Genomic DNA, 24,904 nt, shown 5'->3' with positions numbered 1-24,904 from the left:
AACTGCATGGTTTCCTGAGTCGTAGTGGGAGGACCACACAACATGTTTCATCTGTAGTCTAATAAACTGCATGGTTTCCTGAGTCGTAGTGGGAGGACCACACAACATGTTTCATCTGTAGTCTAATAAACTGCGTGGTTTCCTGAGTCGTAGTGGGAGGACCACACAACATGTTTCATCTGTAGTCTAATAAACTGCATGGTTTCCTGAGTCGTAGTGGGAGGACCACACATGTTTCATCTGTAGTCTAATAAACTGCATGGTTTCCTGAGTCGTAGTGGGAGGACCACACAAATTGTTTCATCTGTAGTCTAATAAACTGCATGGTTTCCTGAGTCGTAGTGGGAGGACCACACAACATGTTTCATCTGTAGTCTAATAAACTGTATGGTTTCCTGAGTCGTAGTGGGAGGACCACACAACATGTTTCATCTGTAGCCTAATAAACTGCATGGTTTCCTGAGTCGTAGTGGGAGGACCACACAACATGTTTCATCTGTAGTCTAATAAACTGCATGGTTTCCTGAGTCGTAGTGGGAGGACCACACAACATGTTTCATCTGTAGTCTAATAAACTGCGTGGTTTCCTGAGTCGTAGTGGGAGGACCACACAACATGTTGTTTCATCTGTAGTCTAATAAACTGCATGGTTTCCCGAGTCGTAGTGGGAGGACCACACAACATGTTTCATCTGTAGTCTAATAAACTGCATGGTTTCCTGAGTCGTAGTGGGAGGACCACACAAGATGTTTCATCTGTAGCCTAATAAACTGCGTGGTTTCCTGAGTCGTAGTGGGAGGACCACACAACATGTTTCATCTGTAGTCTAATAAACTGCATGGTTTCCTGAGTCGTAGTGGGAGGACCACACAACATGTTTCATCTGTAGTCTAATAAACTGCATGGTTTCCTGAGTCGTAGTGGGAGGACCACACAACATGTTTCATCTGTAGTCTAATAAACTGCATGGTTTCCTGAGTCGTAGTGGGAGGACCACACAACATGTTTCATCTGTAGCCTAATAAACTGTATGGTTTCCTGAGTCGTAGTGGGAGGACCACACAACATGTTTCATCTGTAGTCTAATAAACTGCATGGTTTCCAGAGTCGTAGTGGGAGGACCACACAACATGTTTCATCTGTAGCCTAATAAACTGCATGGTTTCCTGAGTCGTAGTGGGAGGACCACACAACATGTTTCATCTGTAGTCTAATAAACCGCATGGTTTCCTGAGTCGTAGTGGGAGGACCACACAACATGTTTCATCTGTAGTCTAATAAACCGCATGGTTTCCTGAGTCGTAATGGGAGGACCAGACAACATGTTTCATCTGTAGTCTAATAAACCGCGTGGTTTCCTGAGTCGTAGTGGGAGGACCACACAAGATGTTTCATCTGTAGTCTAATAAACTGCATGGTTTCCTGAGTCGTAGTGGGAGGACCACACAACATGTTTCATCTGTAGTCTAATAAACTGTATGGTTTCCTGAGTCGTAGTGGGAGGACCACACAACATGTTTCATCTGTAGCCTAATAAACTGCATGGTTTCCTGAGTTGTAGTGGGAGGACCACACAACATGTTTCATCTGTAGTCTAATAAACTGCGTGGTTTCCTGAGTCGTAGTGGGAGGACCACACAACATGTTGTTTCATCTGTAGTCTAATAAACTGCATGGTTTCCCGAGTCGTAGTGGGAGGACCACACAACATGTTTCATCTGTAGTCTAATAAACTGCATGGTTTCCTGAGTCGTAGTGGGAGGACCACACAAGATGTTTCATCTGTAGCCTAATAAACTGCGTGGTTTCCTGAGTCGTAGTGGGAGGACCACACAACATGTTTCATCTGTAGTCTAATAAACTGCGTGGTTTCCTGAGTCGTAGTGGGAGGACCACACAACATGTTTCATCTGTAGTCTAATAAACTGCATGGTTTCCTGAGTCGTAGTGGGAGGACCACACAACATGTTTCATCTGTAGTCTAATAAACTGCATGGTTTCCTGAGTCGTAGTGGGAGGACCACACAACATGTTTCATCTGTAGTCTAATAAACTGCATGGTTTCCTGAGTCGTAGTGGGAGGACCACACAACATGTTTCATCTGTAGTCTAATAAACTGCGTGGTTTCCTGAGTCGTAGTGGGAGGACCACACAACATGTTTCATCTGTAGTCTAATAAACTGTATGGTTTCCTGAGTCGTAGTGGGAGGACCACACAAAATGTTTCATCTGTAGTCTAATAAACTGCATGGTTTCCCGAGTCGTAGTGGGAGGACCACACAACATGTTTCATCTGTAGTCTAATAAACTGCATGGTTTCCTGAGTCGTAGTGGGAGGACCACACAAGATGTTTCATCTGTAGCCTAATAAACTGCGTGGTTCCTGAGTCGTAGTGGGAGGACCACACAACATGTTTCATCTGTAGTCTAATAAACTGCATGGTTTCCTGAGTCGTAGTGGGAGGACCACACAACATGTTTCATCTGTAGTCTAATAAACTGCGTGGTTTCCTGAGTCGTAGTGGGAGGACCACACAACATGTTTCATCTGTAGTCTAATAAACTGTATGGTTTCCTGAGTCGTAGTGGGAGGACCACACAAAATGTTTCATCTGTAGACTAATAAACTGTATGGTTTCCTGAGTCGTAGTGGGAGGACCACACAACATGTTTCATCTGTAGTCTAATAAACTGTATGGTTTCCTGAGTCGTAGTGGGAGGACCACACAACATGTTTCATCTGTAGTCTAATAAACTGCATGGTTTCCTGAGTCGTAGTGGGAGGACCACACAACATGTTTCATCTGTAGTCTAATAAACCGCATGGTTTCCTGAGTCGTAGTGGGAGGACCACACAACATGTTTCATCTGTAGTCTAATAAACTGCGTGGTTTCCTGAGTCGTAGTGGGAGGACCACACAACATGTTTCATCTGTAGTCTAATAAACTGCATGGTTTCCTGAGTCGTAATGGGAGGACCACACAACATGTTTCATCTGTAGTCTAATAAACCGCGTGGTTTCCTGAGTCGTAGTGGGAGGACCACACAACATGTTTCATCTGTAGTCTAATAAACTGCGTGGTTTCCTGAGTCGTAGTGGGAGGACCACACAACATGTTTCATCTGTAGTCTAATAAACTGCGTGGTTTCCTGAGTCGTAGTGGGAGGACCACACAACATGTTTCATCTGTAGTCTAATAAACTGCGTGGTTTCCTGAGTCGTAGTGGGAGGACCACACATGTTTCATCTGTAGTCTAATAAACTGCATTGTTTCCTGAGTCGTAGTGGGAGGACCACACAACATGTTTCATCTGTAGTCTAATAAACTGCATGGTTTCCTGAGTCGTAGTGGGAGGACCACACAACATGTTTCATCTGTAGTCTAATAAACTGTATGGTTTCCTGAGTCGTAGTGGGAGGACCACACAACATGTCATCGTGTGACTTCAAGTTGACTTCGATATGATTGGTTATTATATCAATATTTGCGCATTAAGGTGTTTCCAACATTATTTTTCACACCATTTTATTTATTTTTTTCAATAGAGTATGGGCCAACTGTTTTACCAAGTGTTTCATCCATATTTTATTATGCTTGCTTTTCAAAAGTAAATGTTGAAATTGTATCTGAATTACCTACAGACATCATTAAGACCTTGGATCAAAAGTAAACAAGTATTTACTTCCTACAATACACACTCTACAACATAACACTTACCCAACGCTTAATAAAGGAGTAAAAAAGGCTTCCTACATCTTTCCACCACTAGGACTCCTGCACTAATGTAAGTAGAGTAGATTAGAGCAGAGTAGATTAGAGCAGAGTAGAGCAGATTAGAGTAGAGCACAGCAGAGTAGATTAGAGTAGAGTACAGCAGATTAGATTAGAGCAGAGTAGATTAGAGCAGAGTAGATTAGAGCAGAGTAGAGTAGAGCAGAGTAGATTAGAGCAGAGTAGAGCAGATTAGAGCAGAGCAGAGTAGATTAGAGCAGAGTAGAGTAGATTAGAGCAGAGTAGAGTAGAGCAGAGTAGAGCAGACTAGAGCAGAGTAGAGTAGAGGAGAGCAGTCACTGAAACATATCATGACCCAGCAGCCACTCATCTCAACCCCCACAGAGAAAACAGGAAATGGCCGACAGTCCAAATGGAATCCATAAATGACACTCTGAGGGTTCTAAAAACACAGAACAAAGAGAGAAGAGTCCAGCATTCTATTCCATATGGACTGTTGCTGTTCCGTCTGCCAGCCAGGAGAAGCAGCGCTCTATGAAACAGCAGTTTGGTCCAACATGGGCAATTCCACACTAACAGAGTGACACCGAGACTCCGAATTTTCACTTTAAAATGTATGTCAAACAAAAACCAATGATTGCAAAGTTAAATCAAATCAAAGTTTATTTGTCACATGCGCCTAATACAACAGATGTAGCAGTTCGGGTGTAGTAGACCCACCTTACAGTGAAATGCTTACTTACAAGTCCTTAATTTACAATTGGCTCATTCATCCCCCTCCTCTCCCCTGTAACTATTCCCCAGGTCGTTGCTGCAAATGAGAATGTGTTCTCAGTCAACTTACCTGGTAAAATAACGGTAAAATAAATAAAAATAAAAATTAACCAGTTTTTAAGTAAAACAATAGGTATTAGGTAAACAATATAAAAGTAAAGAAATAAAAGAAACAGTAAACACAGTAGCGCGGCTATATAGAGGTGGTCCCGGTACAGAGTCAATGTGGAGGCTATATAGAGGTGGTCCCGGTACAGAGTCAATGTGGAGGCTATATAGAGGTGGTCCCGGTACAGAGTCAATGTGCGGGTGCACCGGTTAGTCGGGCTATTTGAGGTAATATGTACATGTGGGATTAGTTAAAGTGACTATGAATAGATGATAAACAGAGTGGCAGCAGAGTAAAATGATGGTGTTGGAGTCGTGCCTGGCCATGCAGTCGTGGGTGAACGGGGAGTACAGGAGGGAGCTGAGCACGTACACCTGAGGGGCTCCAGTGTTGAGGATCAACGTGGCGGATGTGTTGTTACCTACCCTAACCATCTGGGGGCGGTCCGTCAGGAAGTCCAGGATCCAGTTGCAGAGGGAGGTGTTTAGTCCCAGGATACTTAGCTTAGTGATGAGCTTTGAGGGCATATGGCTTCGAACGCTGAGCTGTAGTCAATGAATAGCATTCTCACATAGGTGTTCCTTTTGTCAAGGTGGGAAAGGGCAGTGTGGAGCGCAATAGAGATTGCATCACCACCTTTATGCACAAGGACTACTTTTAACAATTTCCACTGAAACTTTTACAAAAACACATTTATTTGAAGAGCAGTGCAGATACAAAGTTTGGTAACAAAATGACGGAAAAAACAGCACAAACCGACATGCCGTGGAATTGCCCACATCCAACACCTACTGATGAGTCAGAGTTTAGACATCCAACACCTACTGATGAGAGTCAGAGTTTAGACACCCAACACCTACTGATGAGAGTCAGAGTTTAGACATCCAACACCTACTGATGAGAGTCAGAGTTTAGACATCCAACACCTACTGATGAGAGTCAGAGTTTAGACATCCAACACCTACTGATGAGTCAGAGTTTAGACATCCAACACCTACTGATGAGTCAGAGTTTAGACATCCAACACCTACTGATGAGTCAGAGTTTAGACAGCCAACACCTACGGATGAGAGTCAGAGTTTAGAAAGCCAACACCTAAAGATGAGTCAGAGTTTAGACATCCAACACCTACTGATGAGTCAGAGTTTAGACATCCAACACCTACTGATGAGTCAGAGTTTAGACATCCAACACCTACTGATGAGTCAGAGTTTAGACAGCCAACACCTACAGATGAGAGTCAGAGTTTAGACAGCCAACACCTAACGATGAGTCAGAGTTTAGACATCCAACACCTACTGATGAGTCAGAGTTTAGACATCCAACACCTACTGATGAGAGTCAGAGTTTAGACAGCCAACACCTAACGATGAGTCAGAGTTTAGACATCCAACACCTACTGATGAGTCAGAGTTTAGACAGCCAACACCTACGGATGAGAGTCAGAGTTTAGACAGCCAACACCTAACGATGAGTCAGAGTTTAGACATCCAACACCTACTGATGAGTCAGAGTTTAGACATCCAACACCTACTGATGAGTCAGAGTTTAGACAGCCAACACCTACTGATGAGTAAGTGTTTAGACATCCAACACCTACTGATGAGTCAGTTTAGACATCCAACACCTACTGATTAGTCAGAGTTTAGACAGCCAACACCTACTGATGAGAGTCAGAGTTTAGACATCCAACACCTACTGATGGGTCAGAGTTTAGACAGCCAACACCTACTGATGAGTCAGAGTTTAGACAGCCAACACCTACTGATGAGTAAGTGTTTAGACATCCAACACCTACTGATGAGTCAGTTTAGACATCCAACACCTACTGATGAGTCAGAGTTTAGACATCCAACACCTACTGATGAGTCAGAGTTTAGACATCCAACACCTAACGATGAGTCAGAGTTTAGACATCCAACACCTACTGATGAGAGTCAGAGTTTAGACATCCAACACCTACTGATGAGAGTCAGAGTTTAGACATCCAACACCTACTGATGAGAGTCAGAGTTTAGACATCCAACACCTACTGATGAGTCAGAGTTTAGACATCCAACACCTACTGATGAGTCAGAGTTTAGACATCCAACACCTACTGATGAGTCAGAGTTTAGACAGCCAACACCTACGGATGAGTCAGAGTTTAGACATCCAACACCTACTGATGAGTCAGAGTTTAGACATCCAACACCTACTGATGAGTCAGAGTTTAGACATCCAACACCAACTGATGAGAGTCAGAGTTTAGACAGCCAACACCTAACGATGAGTCAGAGTTTAGACATCCAACACCTACTGATGAGTCAGAGTTTAGACAGCCAACACCTACTGATGAGTCAGAGTTTAGACATCCAACACCTACTGATGAGTCAGAGTTTAGACATCCAACACCTACTGATGAGTCAGAGTTTAGACAGCCAACACCTACTGATGAGTCAGAGTTTAGACATCCAACACCTACTGATGAGTCAGTTTAGACATCCAACACCTACTGATGAGTCAGAGTTTAGACATCCAACACCTACTGATGAGTCAGAGTTTAGACATCCAACACCTACTGATGAGTCAGAGTTTAGACAGCCAACATCTACGGATGAGTCAGAGTTTAGACATCCAACACCTACTGATGAGTCAGAGTTTAGACATCCAACACCTACTGATGAGTCAGAGTTTAGACATCCAACACCAACTGATGAGAGTCAGAGTTTAGACATCCAACACCTACTGATGGGTCAGAGTTTAGACAGCCAACACCTACTGATGAGTCAGAGTTTAGACATCCAACACCTACTGATGAGTCAGAGTTTAGACATCCAACACCTACTGATGAGTCAGAGTTTAGACAGCCAACACCTACTGATGAGTCAGAGTTTAGACATCCAACACCTACTGATGAGTCAGTTTAGACATCCAACACCTACTGATGAGTCAGAGTTTAGACATCCAACACCTACTGATGAGAGTCAGAGTTTAGACATCCAACACCTACTGATGAGAGTCAGAGTTTAGACATCCAACACCTACTGATGAGTCAGAGTTTAGACATCCAACACCTACTGATGAGTCAGAGTTTAGACATCCAACACCTACTGATGAGTCAGAGTTTAGACATCCAACACCTACTGATGAGAGTCAGAGTTTAGACATCCAACACCTACTGATGAGTCAGAGTTTAGACATCCAACACCTACTGATGAGTCAGTTTAGACATCCAACACCTACTGATGAGTCAGAGTTTAGACATCCAACACCTACTGATGAGAGTCAGAGTTTAGACATCCAACACCTACTGATGAGAGTCAGAGTTTAGACATCCAACACCTACTGGTGAGAGTCAGAGTTTAGACATCCAACACCTACTGATGCGAGTCAGAGTTTAGACAGCCAACACCTACTGATGAGTCAGAGTTTAGACAGCCAACACCTAACGATGAGTCAGAGTTTAGACATCCAACACCTACTGATGAGTCAGAGTTTAGACATCCAACACCTACTGATGAGTCAGAGTTTAGACAGCCAACACCTACTGATGAGTCAGAGTTTAGACAGCCAACACCTAACGATGAGTCAGAGTTTAGACATCCAACACCTAACGATGAGTCAGAGTTTAGATATCCAACACCTAACGATGAGAGTCAGAGTTTAGACATCCAACACCTAACGATGAGTCAGAGTTTAGATATCCAACACTTAACAATGAGGGTCAGAGTTTAGACATCCAACACCTAATGACGAGAGTCATAGTTTAGACATCCAACACCTAACGATGAGGGTCATAGTTTAGACATCCAACACCTAACGATGAGGGTCATAGTTTAGACATCCAACACCTAACGATGAGAGTCATAGTTTAGACATCCAACACCTAACGATGAGGGTCATAGTTTAGACATCCAACACCTAACGATGAGAGTCATAGTTTAGACATCCAACACCTAACGATGAGTCATAGTTTAGACATCCAACACCTACCGATGAGTCCGAGTTTAGACATCCAACATCTAACGACGAGAGTCAGAGTTTAGACATCCAACACCTACCGATGAGTCCGAGTTTAGACATCCAACACCTAACGATGAGAGTCAGAGTTTAGACATCCAACACCTAACCATGAGTCATAGTTTAGACATCCAACACCTAACGATGAGAGTCAGAGTTTAGACATCCAACACCTAACCATGAGTCAGAGTTTAGACATCCAACACCTACCGATGAGTCAGAGTTTAGACATCCAAAACCTAACGATGAGGGTCATAGTTTAGACATCCAACACCTAATGATGAGAGTCATAGTTTAGATCTCCAACACCTAACGATGAGAGTCAGAGTTTAGACATCCAACACCTAACGATGAGTCAGAGTTTAGACATCCAACACCTAACGATGAGTCAGAGTTTAGTTCTCCAAAATCTAACAATGAGTCAGAGTTTAGAACTCAAACACCTGATGATGAGTCAGAGTTTAGATAATGCTGATGAGACATCAGAGTTGAAAGAAAATGGTGATCTGGGTTGTGTCCCAAACAACACACTATTTCCTATATTTCCTATGGGCCCTGGCCAGAAGTAGTGCACTGCATAGGGTGGCATTTGGGACACAGCCCTGGTGGTTTCTATCTCGCTGTGTTCCTGTGGAACAGCTTTAAAGAGAAGTGATGTTCACAGGTCTCTGTCTCTCTCTCCTTTAATCTACCATTTTACATCGCAAAATTATACTTTAGAATCTCAAATGTATTTTCTATCAGATGACCTCTAGTCTATATATCTATATCGTTTTGATATCCTCCATGTTTCACACCACTACAAGCACTGTTTAACATACAAATATAATCCACTGTGTCTTAATAACTATCAAGAGACGTCAGCTAAAGTGTATTCTTGATTAAATATTCACAATGCTCCATGTTCCCTCGATTTGTGTGTGATCAGCAAGGTTGAGTCGTGGAATCAGATGAGACAGATGACTTGTCACTACTGAGCTTGGCCCTAATTTATCAAGCATCTCCGAGTAGGAGTGCTGATCTAGGATCAGGTCCTCCCTGTCCATAATAATCACTATGATTCATTATGATCTAAAATACAAAACTGATCCTAAATCAGCACTACAGTACTACATTCAGATACATTAGCTCCTCTGTAGATGGCAGCCTCATGTTTAAGAAAGTTGATTTCATATACTGTACTTTAGCTCCTCTGCAGATGGCAGTGTCATGTTGAAGACAGTTGATTTCATATACTGTACTTTAGCTCCTCTGCAGATGGCAGTGTCATGTTGAAGACAGTTGATTTCATATACTGTACTTTAGCTCCTCTGTAGATTGCAGTGTCATGTTGAAGACAGTTGATTTCATATACTGTACTTTAGCTCCTCTGTAGATGGCAGTGTCATGTTGAAGACAGTTGATTTCATATACTGTACTTTAGCTCCTCTGTAGATGGCAGCCTCATGTTTAAGTAAAACACCGTATGGCAGCACTACTGTATAAAATGTGCAGTAAAGTGATGCCATAGTCTAAATATGTAACCAACATGGCACTGTATGTCACAATGATTCTCAGTTAATCATCTTCAATGTCAAATGGCCAGGTTATTTAGGCAGTAATCATTAACATTGCAACTGCACAAAATGAATGTGTGGGGGTCTGGTCTTCAATACTGTACATGGGCATTGCCGTGGTAAAGAGAAAGGGGGATACCTAGTCAGTTGTACAACTGAATGCATTCAACTTCGGCGCCCAGGGATCAGTAGGTTAACTGTCTTGTTCAGGGGCAGAATGACAGGTTTTTACCTCAGCTCGGGGATTTGATCGAGCAACCTTTCGGTTATTGGCCCAACGCTCTAACCACTAGAAGTAAAGGTGCTGAGGGTACTGCAGCACCCCCTGAAAAATTGGAATAAAAAAATATACTAATACAAAATATATATACAGTTGAAGTCGGAGGTTTACATACACTTAGGTTGGAGTCATTAGGACTCGTTTTTCAACCACTCCTCAAATTTCTTGTTAACAAACTATAGTTTTGGCAAGTCGTTTAGGACATCTACTTTGTGCATGTCAGCAAGTAATTTTTCCAACAATTGTTTACAGACAGACTTATAATTCACTGTATCACAATTCCAGTGAGTCAGAAGTTTACATGCACTAAGTTGACTGTGGCTTTAAACAGCTTGGAAAATTCCAGAAAAAAATGTCATGGCTTTAGAAGCTTCTGATAGGCTAATTGACATAATTTGAGTCAATTGGAGGTGTACCTGTGGTTGTATTTCAAGGCCTACCTTCAAACTCAGTGCCTCTTTACTTGACATCATGGGAAAATCAAAAGAAATCAGTCAAGACCTCAGAAAAATATTGTAGACCTCCACAAGTCTGGTACATCCTTGGGCGTAATTTCCAAACGCCTGAAGGTACCACGTTCATCTGTACAAACAATAGTATGCAAGTATAAACACCATGGGACCAGACAGCTGTCATACCGCTCAGGAAAGAGACGCATTCTGTCTCCTAGAGATGAACGTACTTTGGTTCAAAAAGTGCAAATCAATCCCTGAACAACAGCAAAGGACCCTGTGAACATGCTGGAGGAAACAGGTACAAAAGTATGTATATCCACAGTAAAACGAGTCCTATATCGACATAACCCGAAAGGCCGCTCAGCAAGGAAGAAGCCACTGCTCCAAAAAAAGCCAGACTACGGTTTGCAACTGCACATGGGGACAAAGATCGTACTTTTTGGAGAAATGTTCTCTGGTCTGATGAAACAAAAATAGAACTGTTTGGCCATAATGCCCATCGTTATGTTTGGAAGAAAAAGGGGGAGGCGTGCAAGCCAAAGAACACCATCCCAACCGTGAAGCATGGGGGTGGCAGCATCATGTTGTGGGGGTGCTTTGCTGCAGGAGGGACTGGTGCACTTCACAAAATAGATGGCATCATGAGGGAGGAAAATTATGTGGATATATTGAAGAAAAATCTCAAGAGCAGTCAGGAAGTTAAAGCTTGGTCGCAAATGGGTCTTCCAAATGGACAATGACCCCAAGCATACTTCCAAAGTTGTGGCAAAATGGCTTAAGGACAACAAAGTCAAGGTATTGGAGTGGCCGTCACAAAGCCCTGACCTCAATTCTATAAAAAAATGTGTGGGCAGAACTGAAAGAGCTTGTGCGAGCAAGGAGGCATACAAACCGGACTCAGTTACACCAGCTCTGTGTAACGGGTGTCCTCCTCCTCTTCGGAAGATCGTGCAATCGTAAAATCGTGCAAAAACACATTTGAAGTAATTTATTAAAGGCTTGAGAGAGAGATGGAGAGAGATACAGAGAGAGAGAGAGGAAGAGAGAGGGAAGGAGAGAGATACAAATAGAGAGGGAAGGAGAGGGGGGGGGGAGAAAACAGTGCTGACTCAAACTTGAATAAAATAAAATGACAATATTCTTCACTCCTGTGGTGCTTTCACTGCTGTAGAAGATCAGATGATCTGAGATGACTGATCAGGACTCTGTTGTTATTGTTGCTGGTATTATGACATCTTTTCATGACTGACATTTCTCTACCCAATGTTCTCAACACAACCATGCTGTCTCCTATTCTGCTACTGTTGCTGATCAGCTACTGTACACTAACAAATTGAGCGTGCGATCACACACACACACACACACACACACACACACACACACACACACACACACACACACACACACACACACACACACACACACACACACACACACACACACACACACACACACACACACACACACACAACCCACCACAATTGTAACTAATGAGGAATGTACATTAAACAGGTTGTGTTCACTGTTAAGTCTATACCAAGAAGAAGGAACAAGTCAATGAACACATTTAATTACATGTTATTTGTCACATGCTTTGTAAACACCACATGAATATGGACACTCCAATCCCCTTTCCATTGGAGTGATTTCACGGTTGAACATAGGGTATTTCATTAAATGATCTCAAGATAATGGTGAATCGGCAGACAGTGGGGAATAGGATGAGGGGTAACACTTTACTTGACACCCAGCGTCATAACACGGTATGACACAGTCATAACCATGTCATAGTATGTCATAACAGCTGACATAATGTGTCATTACTTGTCATAATATGGTTATAACACTGTCATGATCCATATAGTTACATATGTTGTGACATATTGTGTTATTTTAAGGCTGGCTATGACACCTACACAAGAGTGTCAAAATCCCCATTTATTCAAATGAGTTTTTTCCCAGCAAAAAAGTTTCCTTTTGTTTTGAAAGTTTGTAATGAATTCTTTACAGTTGTGTTTACTTTTCATCATATTTTAAATAACTTGCAGAAAATACACTTTATGACACTGTCACTTTCAGAAAATGTTATGTAACATAAACATACTATTGACAAGTAGGCTATGGAATGTTTTGCCTTGTGTGGTTGGTTTTGTGGCTTTTGACATGCTTATGTAGGTGTCATAACCAGACATAAAATAACACAATATATGTCACAACAGCTGTAAATATGTGTCATGACAGTGTTATGACCATATTATGACAAGTTATGACACATTATGTCAGCTGTTATGACATATTATGACATGGTTATGACTGTGTCATATGACAAGTTACGTCAGCAGTTATGACATATTATGACATCGTTAGGATCAGGTAAGATACAGTGGGGAATGGGGTGAGGTAAGATACAGTGGGGAATAGGATGAGGTACAATACAGTGGAGAATATGATGAGGTAAGATACAGTGGGGAAAAGGATGAGGTAAGATACAGTGGGGAAAAGGATAAGGTAAGATACAGTGGAGAATAGGATGAGGTAAGATACAGTGGAGAATAGGATGATTTAAGATACAGTGGGGAATAGGATGAGGTAAGATACAGTGGGGAATAGGATGAGGTAAAATACAGTGGAGAATATGATGAGGTAAGATACAGTGGGGAATAGGATGAGGTAAAATACAGTGGAGAATAGGATGGGGTAAAATACAGTGGGGAAAAGGATGAGGTAAGATACCGTGGGGAATAGGATGAGGTAAAATACAATGGGGAAAAGGATGAGGTAAGATACAGTGGGGAATAGGATGAGGTAAAATACAGTGGAGAATAGGATGAGGTAAGTTACAGTGGGGAATAGGATGAGGTAAGATATAGTGGGGAATAGGATGAGGTAAAATACAGTGGAGAATAGGATGAGGTAAGATACAGTGGAGAATAGGATGAAGTAAGATATAGTGGGGAATAGGATGAGGTAAGATACAGTGGGGAATAGGATGAGGTAAGATAGAGTTGGGAATAGGATGAGGTAAGATACAGTGGGGAATAGGATGAGGTAAAATACAGTGGAGAATATGATGAGGTAAGATACAGTGGGGAATAGGATGAGGTAAGATACAGTGGGGAATAGGATGAGGTAAAATACAGTGGATAATATGATGAGGTAAGATACAGTGGGGAATAGGATGAGGTAAGATACAGTGGGGAATAGGATGAGGTAAAATACAGTGGTGAATATGATGAGGTAAGATACCGTGGGGAATAGGATGAGGTAAGATACAGTGGAGAATAGGATGGGGTAAAATACAGTGGGGAATAGGATGAGGTAAGATACAGTGGGGAATAGGATGAGGTAAGATACAGTGGGGAATAGGATGAGGTAAGATACAGTGGGGAATAGGATGAGGTAAGATACAGTGGGGAATGGGATGAGGTAAGATACAGTTAGAGATTGTGACTCTAGCTGCACCAAGGTCATCGGTTCAATTCCCGCAGGGATCATCACATACTGTACGAAAAATGTATGACTTACTGTCCTGTAAGTCACTTTGGTAAAATAGTCTGCTAAGTGGCATAGGTATATGAAGTAAAAGAGTCCGGTCAGTGAAAGGCCTGCTAACTGGACCACACATGGCCTCTCTGGTCATGGGTTCTAAAACCGCCCTGCAACCTTCCATTCTTCCCACATTTGTCTTCCTTCTTCAACTGACCTCTGTATCTATCCCAAAAATATATAAAATAAGCACTTCTCACCGTATTCTGATGGACGTCAGCCTGTTAGTGTTGATGGTTTGGCCTGCGTCTGCATTCAACACCTGGACATCACTACATCCCAGTTTTACCACAGGGATCCCATCCTGGAGGAACACGTGGAGAAAACGATCTCCTAAATTCTCTTCCCGAGCTGAAAAGAGCAGAGATAATACGATCAGTTCAAAATAATTTCAAAAGTGGCCTATTGTGGTTTGGATTTAGTGGCCTATATTTGGGTAGTCTATTCAGTATATTCTTAAACAATTCTGATCTTCTCAAAGAAATCTCCGACTTTGCTTCAACTACCAATCTGATGGAGATACAATATGTGAATAGGAATCGTTCGGAATTTCATTTAAAAGCCCTTCCATCCTTTCAGCACCCACAATGCATTTCTATATACAGAAAAATTATGTTGGATTGAATGAAAATAACAAATCAATTTTCCAGTAAATTAAAATAAGAATTTCTTTCACAGCAGCACCTGACATGCAAGCTATTGAAAAGAGATGCATTATTTGTATCTTAAAAGAACGAGTCAATATTTCTGAATATTGTACTGATATCCAGACACACTCTCTTTTGGGTCTTTTTATCACCAGAGAGACCAACTGGGCTTCAAACCAACCCTGAGGGCCCAACTGGGCTTAATCTGACTCTGGGAAACCAACCCTGAGGGCTCAACTGGGCTTAATCTGACTCTGGGAAACCAACCCTGAGGGCCCAAACTGGCCTTAATCTGACTCTGGGAAACCAACCCCGAGGGGGCAACTGGCTTAATCTGACTCTGGGAAACCAACCCTGAGGGCTCAACTGGGCTTAATCTGACTCTGGGAAACCAACCCTGAGGGACCAACTGGCTTAATCTGCCTCTGGGAAACCAACCCTGAGGGACCAATTGGCCTTAATCTGACTCTGGGAAACCAACCCTGAGGGGGCAACTGGGTTTAATCTGCCTCTGGGAAACCAACCCCGAGGGACCAACTAGGTTTAATCTGCCTCTGGGAAACCAACCCCGAGGGACCAACTGGCTTAATCTGACTCTGGGAAACCAACCCTGAGGGATCAACTGGCTTAATCTGACTCTGGGAAACCAACCCTGAGGGACCAACTGGGTTTAATCTGACTCTGGGAAACCAACCCTGAGGGACCAACTGGCTTAATCTGCCTCTGGGAAACCAACCCTGAGGGACCAACTGGTTTAATCTGACTCTGGGAAACCAACCCTGAGGGATCAACTGGCTTAATCTGACTCTGGGAAACCAACCCTGAGGGATCAACTGGGCTTAATCTGACTCTGGGAAACCAACCCTGAGGGCTCAACTGGGCTTAATCTACCTCTGGGAAACCAACCCTGAGGGCCCAACTGGCTTAATCTGACTCTGCGAAACCAACCCTGAGGGATCAACTGGGCTTAATCTGACTCTGGGAAACCAACCCTGAGGGCTCAACTGGGCTTAATCTACCTCTGGGAAACCAACCCTGAGGGACCAACTGGCCTTAATCTGACTCTGGGAAACCAACCCTGAGGGCTCAACTGGGCTTAATCTGACTCTGGGAAACCAACCCTGAGGGACCAACTGGCTTAATCTGACTCTGGGAAACCAACCCTGAGGGACAAACTAGGTTTAATCTGCCTCTGGGAAACCAACCCCGAGGGCAGGGTTTCCCAGTTGGTGGCTTGTGGGTTATTTTATTTGGCCCCTCTAGTTTTCTAAGCCAAAATTGTTAGGGACATACAAGACTGTAAAGACAAGAGCAAATCAGCTACAAGTTATTTTAATTTTGGAAATCTGTTACAAAGTATTCCCACGCAAGATAGAGAGACACAGGCCAGCATCCCGGAGTCGCCTATTCAGTAATGACGTTGAGTCTGGTGTTTTGTGGGTACTATTTAATGAAGCTGCCAGTTGAGGAATTGTGAGGCATCTGTTTCTCAAACTAGACACTCTAATGTACTTGTCCTCTTGCTCAGTTGTGCACCGAGGCCTCCCACTCCTCTTTCTATTCTGGTTAGAGACAGTTTGCTCTGTTCTGTGAAGGGAGTAGTCAACAGCGATGTACGAGATTTCAGTTTCTTGGCAATTTCTCGCATGGAAGAGCCTTCATTTCTCAGAACAAGAATAGACTGACGAGTTTCAGAAGAAGAAAGTTATTTTCAGCTGTGCTAACATAATTGCAAAAGGGTTTCTAATGATCAATTAGCCTTTTAAAATGATAAACTTGGATTAGCTAACACAACGTGCCATTGGAACACAGGAGTGATGGTTGCTGATAATGGGCCTCTGGCCACCCCTCTGGTTCCTCTCTAGGTTTCTTCCTAGGTTTTGGCCTTTCTAGGGAGTTTTTCCTAGCCACCGTGCTTCTTCACCTGCATTGCTTGCTGTTTGGGGTTTTAGGCTGGGTTTCTGTACAGCACTCTGAGATATCAGCTGATGTACGAAGGGCTATATAAAATAAACTCGATTTGATGATTTGATATGTATACCTAAGTAGATATTCCATAAAAAATCTGCCGTTTCCAGCTACAATGGTCATTTACAACATTAACAATGTCTACACTGTATTTCTGATCAATTTGATATTATTTTAATGGACCAAAAATGTGCTTTCCTTTCAAAAACAAGGACATTTATAAGGGATCCCAAACTTTTGAACGGTAGTGTATCTCACTTTACACAATGGAGATGCTAAAAACATCTTTGGAGCGCCAGACAAAGATGTCATGTAGAAATACACAAGACACGTTAAGCTGTGTGGCTTGGCCCTCTCAAGCATGTGGCTGATTAGCCATCACTGAGTGACAGTACACACTGTGTCTTAACTAATGGCTGTCTATGTACTCTCCCCATTAGAATGACCCATGAATACATTGAATAAATTGGTATACGCATGAGAGGTCTTCGGGAGCCTAATAGCTCACTTAATTGCCTATTATTTTCAATACTATCGTACTGAAACACCAAGTAAGTCTGCCTACGCATCATATATAAATGAGGTATAATCCACAGTATATGCAGATCAGATAAAGGATCAAATGATCTAGAGTTCATGAATGTATATGAATAAAAGAGAATGAAAAGTATTCTGTGATGAGGAAAACCATGAGGACATGTTGAAAGGGAGGCTGAGACATGATGTCTATGAGGCCAGGGGGCTATGTGCATGCCTTAAGCCTGCATTTAGACAGGTAGCAGCACAATTCAGATTTTCTTTTTGTCTTTTGACCCATCAGATCAGATCTTTTCACATCAGATCCTTTTCAGAGCTGATCTGATTGGTCAAAAGATCAACTAGTGAAAAAAATAGCTGCCTGTCTAAACACAGACAAGTAGTCTGGCCCTTGTATGTCATTAAGATTCAATTACGTCTGACAAATACAAGTCCACACATGATACAGAGGGGGGAATCTACTGTCAGCATGTTGAACACAACAGCAGCTATGACTGACTGATCAGACGTTACGAGCCATGGTCATCTGGAAACTTGTGACTGAGTGGATAATGCATGTTTCATAATGCATGTTTCAACTGGAAGCTGTTTCAACTGGAGCATGTTTCAACTGGAAGATGTTTCAACTGGAGGATGTTTCATAATGCATGTTTCAACTGGAGGATGTTTCACCTGGAGCATGTTTCAATTGGAGCATGTTTCATAATGCATGTTTCAACTGGACAGCATGTTTCAATTGGAGGATGTTTCAACTGGACAGCATGTTTCAATTGGAGGATGTTTCAACTGGACAGCATGTTTCAACTGGAGGATGTTTCAACTGGACAGCATCTTTCAACTGGAGGGTGTTTCAACTGGAGGATGTTTCAACTGGAGGATGTTTCACCTGGAGGATGTTTCACCTGGAGGATGTTTCACCTGGAGGATGTTTCAACTGGAGGATGTTTCAACTGGAGGATGTTTCAACTGGAGGATGTTTCAACTGGAGGATGTTTCAACTGGAGGGTGTTTCATAATGCATGTTTCAACTGGAGGATGTTTCAACTGGACAGCATGTTTCAACTGGAAGATGTTTCAACTGGAGGATGTTTCAACTGGAGGATGTTTCATAATGCATGTTTCAACTGGAGGATGTTTCAACTGGACAGCATGTTTCAACTGGAGGATGTTTCAATTGGAATATGTTTTGACTTGAGTGATGCAAGTGGTTGTGCTTTTCTTGTAAGGGATGTTACTTGGGTGGCAGTTTATTTACATGAATGAGCATATCTTCATTTAATCTGAGAAAAAAGTCAGTTATGTCGATGTTATGATTCTGTTATGACGTATGTTCAGTTCACGTAAAGTGCTGCCAAACTTGGGAGGATTGCAGGGGAACTTCAAGGGAACTTCAAGAGAACTTTAAGGAAAGTGCAGGGGAACTTCAAGGGAACTTCAAGGAAAGTGCAGGGGAACTTCAAGGGAACTTCAAGGAAAGTGCAGGGGAACTTCAATGGTACTTCAAGGGAAATTAAATTATCTTAATTGTTCTATCAAACGTTACAATAGGGAGAATACGATACTTAATTGATTCATTTTCCTTGCAGTCCACGGAAATGTGTCTTCTGCTTTGATTCCAACCCACCCGAAATAAGCACAAACACTCACAGACTGGAGTGGTTGGAGCAGGAGGGTTATACTCAGTCCTGGACTAAAAAGCTGTTATATATTTCAGTAGAGATTCTAGGTAGAGCTTTTTAGTTCAGGCCTAGTCTTAATCTGTGTCCAGGAAATCAACCACTGGCCTAGAGTATATTCTTGTGTGTAAAACATTTACACCAATTTAATTCTTTGGCCCCACTAAGAATAAGCTTCACATCTTCTATAACAACATAAGTAACAGCTGTCTCATTTAGCCTGGTGCCAGAATGAAACTGTATACTGGCCAGTTCAATGATAGAGCCCCTCTCAGTACACAAACCACATTAATGCCAGTACTTCAGAGGAGCATTGTGTTCATTTGTTCTGCTGTGGGTTCCCTTTCCATTAAACAACAAAAGAGAGAGGGGGAGAACGCACCATCACACAGACTAAAACTGGCTCAGCTATTTAAAACTCCCTTCCTTTCTAATTCCAGAGACAACTGTCTTCTATTGTGTTGTGATATATGTGGGGAAGAATTACGCTGCTTGACGCTCCTATGATAGATGTTTATGTTGGGCCTTCAGCCTTTCTATACAATATATGTTTATGTTGGCCCTTCAGTCTTTCTATAGAATAGATGTTTATGTTGGCCCTTCAGTCTTTCTATAAGATAGATGTTTATGTTCACTATTCGAGTCTTACATTTTTTCCTCTGTAGTTTTTATTTTCTTCTGGTGGCAAGGACATGACAAATGAATGTTCTACTGTCCCCATGGCCCTGTTACTCTGCGCTAGGCGGAACAGAGCGTTTGTCCTTTAGTCAACACTTGCCTGTCACCTGTTCGCGGTCTTTCTCTCTCTCTCCCTCTCCCCCTCTCTCCCTCCATTTACCTCCTTCTGCCCCCCCCCCTTCTCTCTATCCCCCTCCCCTCTCTCTTTCTCCGTCTGGCTGACAAGTTAAGCCCAAAGGGAGTCTCACTCGGCGCTTCAGGGAGGGAGGGAGGCGCGTGGATGAGAGAAGAGGAGAGGAGAGGGGGATGAGTGAAAGGAAAGAAGTGGGTTTGGGCTAAGAAAGATTCTCTGCATCTTGATGTAGCATGCTGCTACGTCTGCCTGGTTCTTCTCCTCTGATTAACGGTTTGATCTCAGGAGTTTTCTCTTTCAGTTCCCGTCCTCTGATGTATGTGAGAAGGGCTGCCTCCTCTCTCTCTGTGGGCTGCAGAAACCCAGACAGATAAAAGGGGATACTGTGTTCTTCCCTGTGCTTTATGAACATTCAGTCTTTTTAACCCCCGGTTTGCACCCTGCACTGCATTCTGGTCTGTGCATTTTCGACTGCTGCAAGAGCATCTTTGATAATGACCAGAACAGAGTGAACGTATGCACAGACAGGTACCCCGTGTATTGACATTGTGATAAATATATTAGGATACATATCTGTGTTTAATTCCTCTAAACAGCAGAGTCCATTGTCACTTCCTTATCTTTGTTCAATCTCTATCGCAGTCCACCATGCCCTCTCCCACCAGGACAAGAGGAACACCTATGTGAGAATGCTGTTCATAGACTACAGCTCAGCGTTCAACACTATTGTGCCCACAAAGCTCATCACTAAGCTCAGGACTCTGGGACTAAACACCTCCCTCTGCAACTGGATCCTGGACTTCCTGACGGGCTGCCCCCAGGTGGTGAGGGTAGGCAACAACACCTCCACCATACTGGAGGCTGAAAAGATTTGGCATAGGCCCTTAGATCCACAAAAAGTTCTACAGCTGCCCCATTAAGAGCATATTGACTGGCTGCATCACCGCTTGGTATGGCAATACAGAGCGTAGTGCGGACGGCCCAGTGCATCACCGGGGCTGAGCTCCCTGCCATCCAGGACCTCTATACCAGACGGTGTCAGAGGAAGGCCCTAAAAATGGTTAAAGACTCCAGCCACCCTAGTCATAGATTGTTCTCTCTGCTACCTCACAGCAAGCAGGACCAGAGCGCCAAGTCTAGAACCAACAGGACCCTGAACAGCTTCTACCTCCAAGCTATAAGACTGCTAGTTAGTTAAATAGTTAAATAGTTAGTTAAATAGCTACCTGGACTATATGCAGTGAGCTTTGACTCATCACACGCTGCTGCTACTGTTGACCATCTGTCACTTTATTCCTAGTTATATGTACATATCCACCTCAATGACCTCGTACCCCTGCACATCCACTCAGTACTGGTACTCCTTGCAGACAGTATAGACAAGTTATCATTACTCAGTACTGGTACTCCTTGTAGAGAGTATAGACAAGTTACCATTACTCAGTACTGGTACTCCTTGTATATAGGCACATTATCATTACTCAGTACTGGTACTCCTTGCAGACAGTATAGACCACTTATCATTACTCAGTACTGGTACCCCTTGCAGACAGTATAGACCACTTATCATTACTCAGTACTGGTACTCCTTGCAGACAGTATAGTCAAGTTATCATTACTCAGTACTAGTACTCCTTGTATATAGACAAGTTATCATTACTCAGTACTGGTACATCTTGTATATAGCCAAGTTATCATTACTCAGTACTGGTACTCCTTGTATATAGACAAGTTATCATTACTCAGTACTGGTACCCCTTGCAGACAGTATAGACAAGTTATCATTACTCAGTACTGGTACTCCTTGCAGACAGTATAGTCAAGTTATCATTACTGAGTACTGGTACTCCTTGTAGACAGTATAGTCAAGCTACCGTTACTCATTCTGTATCTATTATTACTTTTTTTATTAAGTGTTTTACTTTTCTATTATTTCTCTACTGTCTTTCTCTCTGTATTGTTGGGAAGGACCCGTCAGTAAGTATTTCACTGTTAGTCTACATCTGTTGTTTACAAAGCATGTGACAAATAACATGTAATTAAATGTGTTCATTGACTTGTTCCTTCTTCTTGGTATAGACTTAACAGTGAACACAACCTGTTTAATGTGCATTCCTCATTAGTTACAATTGTGGTGTGTGTGTGTGTGTGTGTGTGTGTCTGTGTGTGTGTGTGTGTGTGTGTGTGTGTGTGTGTGTGTGTGTGTGTGTGTGTGTGTGTGTGTGTGTGTGTGTGTGTGTGAAGAGAAGAGAAAGGAGACGATGACAGGGCAAGCCTGATGTTGTCAGAGTGAGCATGTTGTCATCCTGTTCTAATCTATACAGGGAATTTATGAGGCGTTTGATGGGAAGCAACACAAGATAAACGCTGTCAGATAGCCGGTGGCAGGTGAACCATACATAAGCAGATAATGTGACAGGGAAGGATGTGTGTGGGTGTGTGTGTGACAAGGTTAGAAGTAAAACGACTTTGCTAACTTGACATCAAAAGCAATTCCATCCACTTTTCACCTCTGATAAATTCTTGTCCTTGTGGCATCCCTCCAATATGCATATGAAGATGAACATATTTATATAATTTATTATCCAATATATTTATATCATTTATCCTAAAATATTTATAGAATTTATCCTCCAATATATATAGAATTTATCCTCCAATATTTATAGAATTTATCCTCCAATATTTATAGAATTTATCCTCCAATATATATATAATTTATCCTCCAATATTTATAGAATTTATCCTCCAATATATATATAGAATTTATCCTCCAATATTTATATATTTTATCCTCCAATATATATATATGAATTTATCCTCCGATATTTAGGGAACTTATCCTCCAATATATATAGAATTTATCCTCCAATATTTATAGAATTTATCCTACAATATATATATATCATTTATCCTCCAATATTTATAGAATTTATCCTACTATATATATAATTTATCCGCCAATATTTATAGAATTTATCCTCCAATATTTATCGAATTTATCCTGCAATATATATCTAATTTATCCTCCAATATTTATAGAATTTATCCTCCAATATTTATAGAATTTATCCTCCAATATACATAGAATTTACCCTTCTATATATAATTTATGCTCCAATATTTATAGAATTTATCCTCCAATATACTGTATATAGAATTTATCCTCCAATATATATATAATTTATCCTCCAAAATTAATATAATTTATCCTCCAATATTTATAGAATTTATCCTCCAATATTTATAGAATGTATAGAACGGTATTAGTGATTAAAGTTCCTCATTCATGGAACAAATTTAACAACAAAATGCATTCTTTAGTGTGGTTGTTTTCTCTTAAGTATTTTTCCTAAAATATAACCGAGAAAAGAGAAAGAACCTGCATTAAAATACAAGAAATGTAATGAATTTCAGGTATATAAATCTACTAAAGGGAGAATACATCGACACAATACCTAAAGGATGTGAAGGATTTATAACCCTGTCCTCTTAGTGCTATTCTACACAATACCTAAAGGATGTGAAGGATTTATAACCCTGTCCTCTTAGTGCTATTCTACACAATACCTAAAGGATGTGAAGGATTTATAACCCCTGTCCTCTCAGTGCTATTCTACACAATACCTAAAGGATGTGAAGGATTTATACCCCCTGTCCTCTTAGTGCTATTCTACACAATACCTAAAGGATGTGAAGGATTTATAATACCTAAAGGATGTGAAGGATTTATAACCCCTGTCCTCTCAGTGCTATTCTACACAATACCTAAAGGATGTGAAGGATTTATAATACCTAAAGGATGTGAAGGATTTATAACACCTGTCCTCTCAGTGCTATTCTACACAATACCTAAAGGATGTGAAGGATTTATAATACCTAAAGGATGTGAAGGATTTATAACCCCTGTCCTCTCAGTGCTATTCTACACAATACCTAAAGGATGTGAAGGATTTATAATACCTAAAGGATGTGAAGGATTTATAACCCCTGTCCTCTTAGTGCTATTCTACACAATACCTAAAGGATATGAAGGATTTATAACCCCTGTCCTCTTAGTGCTATTCTACACAATACCTAAAGGATGTGAAGGATTTATACCCCCTGTCCTCTTAGTGCTATTCTACACAATACCTAAAGGATGTGAAGGATTTATAATACCTAAAGGATGTGAAGGATGTATAATCCCTGTCCTCTCAGTGCTATTCTACACAATACCTAAAGGATGTGAAGGATTTATAACCCCTGTTCTCTTAGTGCTATTCTACACAATACCTAAAGGATGTGAAGGATTTATAATACCTAAAGGATGTGAAGGATTTATAACCCTGTCCTCTTAGTGCTATTCTACACAATACCTAAAGGATGTGAAGGATTTATAATAACTAAAGGATGTGAAGGATTTATAATACCTAAAGGATGTGAAGGATTTATACCCCCTGTCCTCTTAGTGCTATTCTACACAATACCTAAAGGATGTGAAGGATTTATAATAACTAAAGGATGTGAAGGATTTATAATACCTAAAGGATGTGAAGGATTTATAACCCCTGTCCTCTTAGTGCTATTCTACACAATACCTAAAGGATGTGAAGGATTTATAATACCTAAAGGATGTGAAGGATTTATGACCCCTGTCCTCTTAGTGCTATTCTACACAATACCTAAAGGATGTGAAGGATTTATAACCCCTGTCCTCTTAGTGCTATTCTACACAATACCTAAAGGATGTGAAGGATTTATAACCCCTGTCCTCTTAGTGCTATTCTACACAATACCTAAAGGATGTGAAGGATTTATAACCCCT

General features: G+C 41.6%; 1 protein-coding gene across 1 annotated transcript in view; it reads right to left on the bottom strand.

The window, feature by feature from the left end:
- Nucleotides 1-24,904, bottom strand: part of LOC129862304 (protein eyes shut homolog) — a 344,128-nt gene that overhangs the window by 111,295 nt on the left and 207,929 nt on the right. The window contains exon 20 of the mRNA XM_055933847.1: nucleotides 14,659-14,809. Coding sequence (XP_055789822.1) covers nucleotides 14,659-14,809 — 151 coding nt within the window. The remainder of the gene's footprint in view (nucleotides 1-14,658; nucleotides 14,810-24,904) is intronic.

The sequence above is a fragment of the Salvelinus fontinalis genome, chromosome 1 (assembly GCF_029448725.1).
Source record: "Salvelinus fontinalis isolate EN_2023a chromosome 1, ASM2944872v1, whole genome shotgun sequence".
Taxonomy (NCBI): Eukaryota; Metazoa; Chordata; class Actinopteri; order Salmoniformes; family Salmonidae; genus Salvelinus; species Salvelinus fontinalis.
This window is presented reverse-complemented; position numbering and strand designations above follow the sequence as displayed.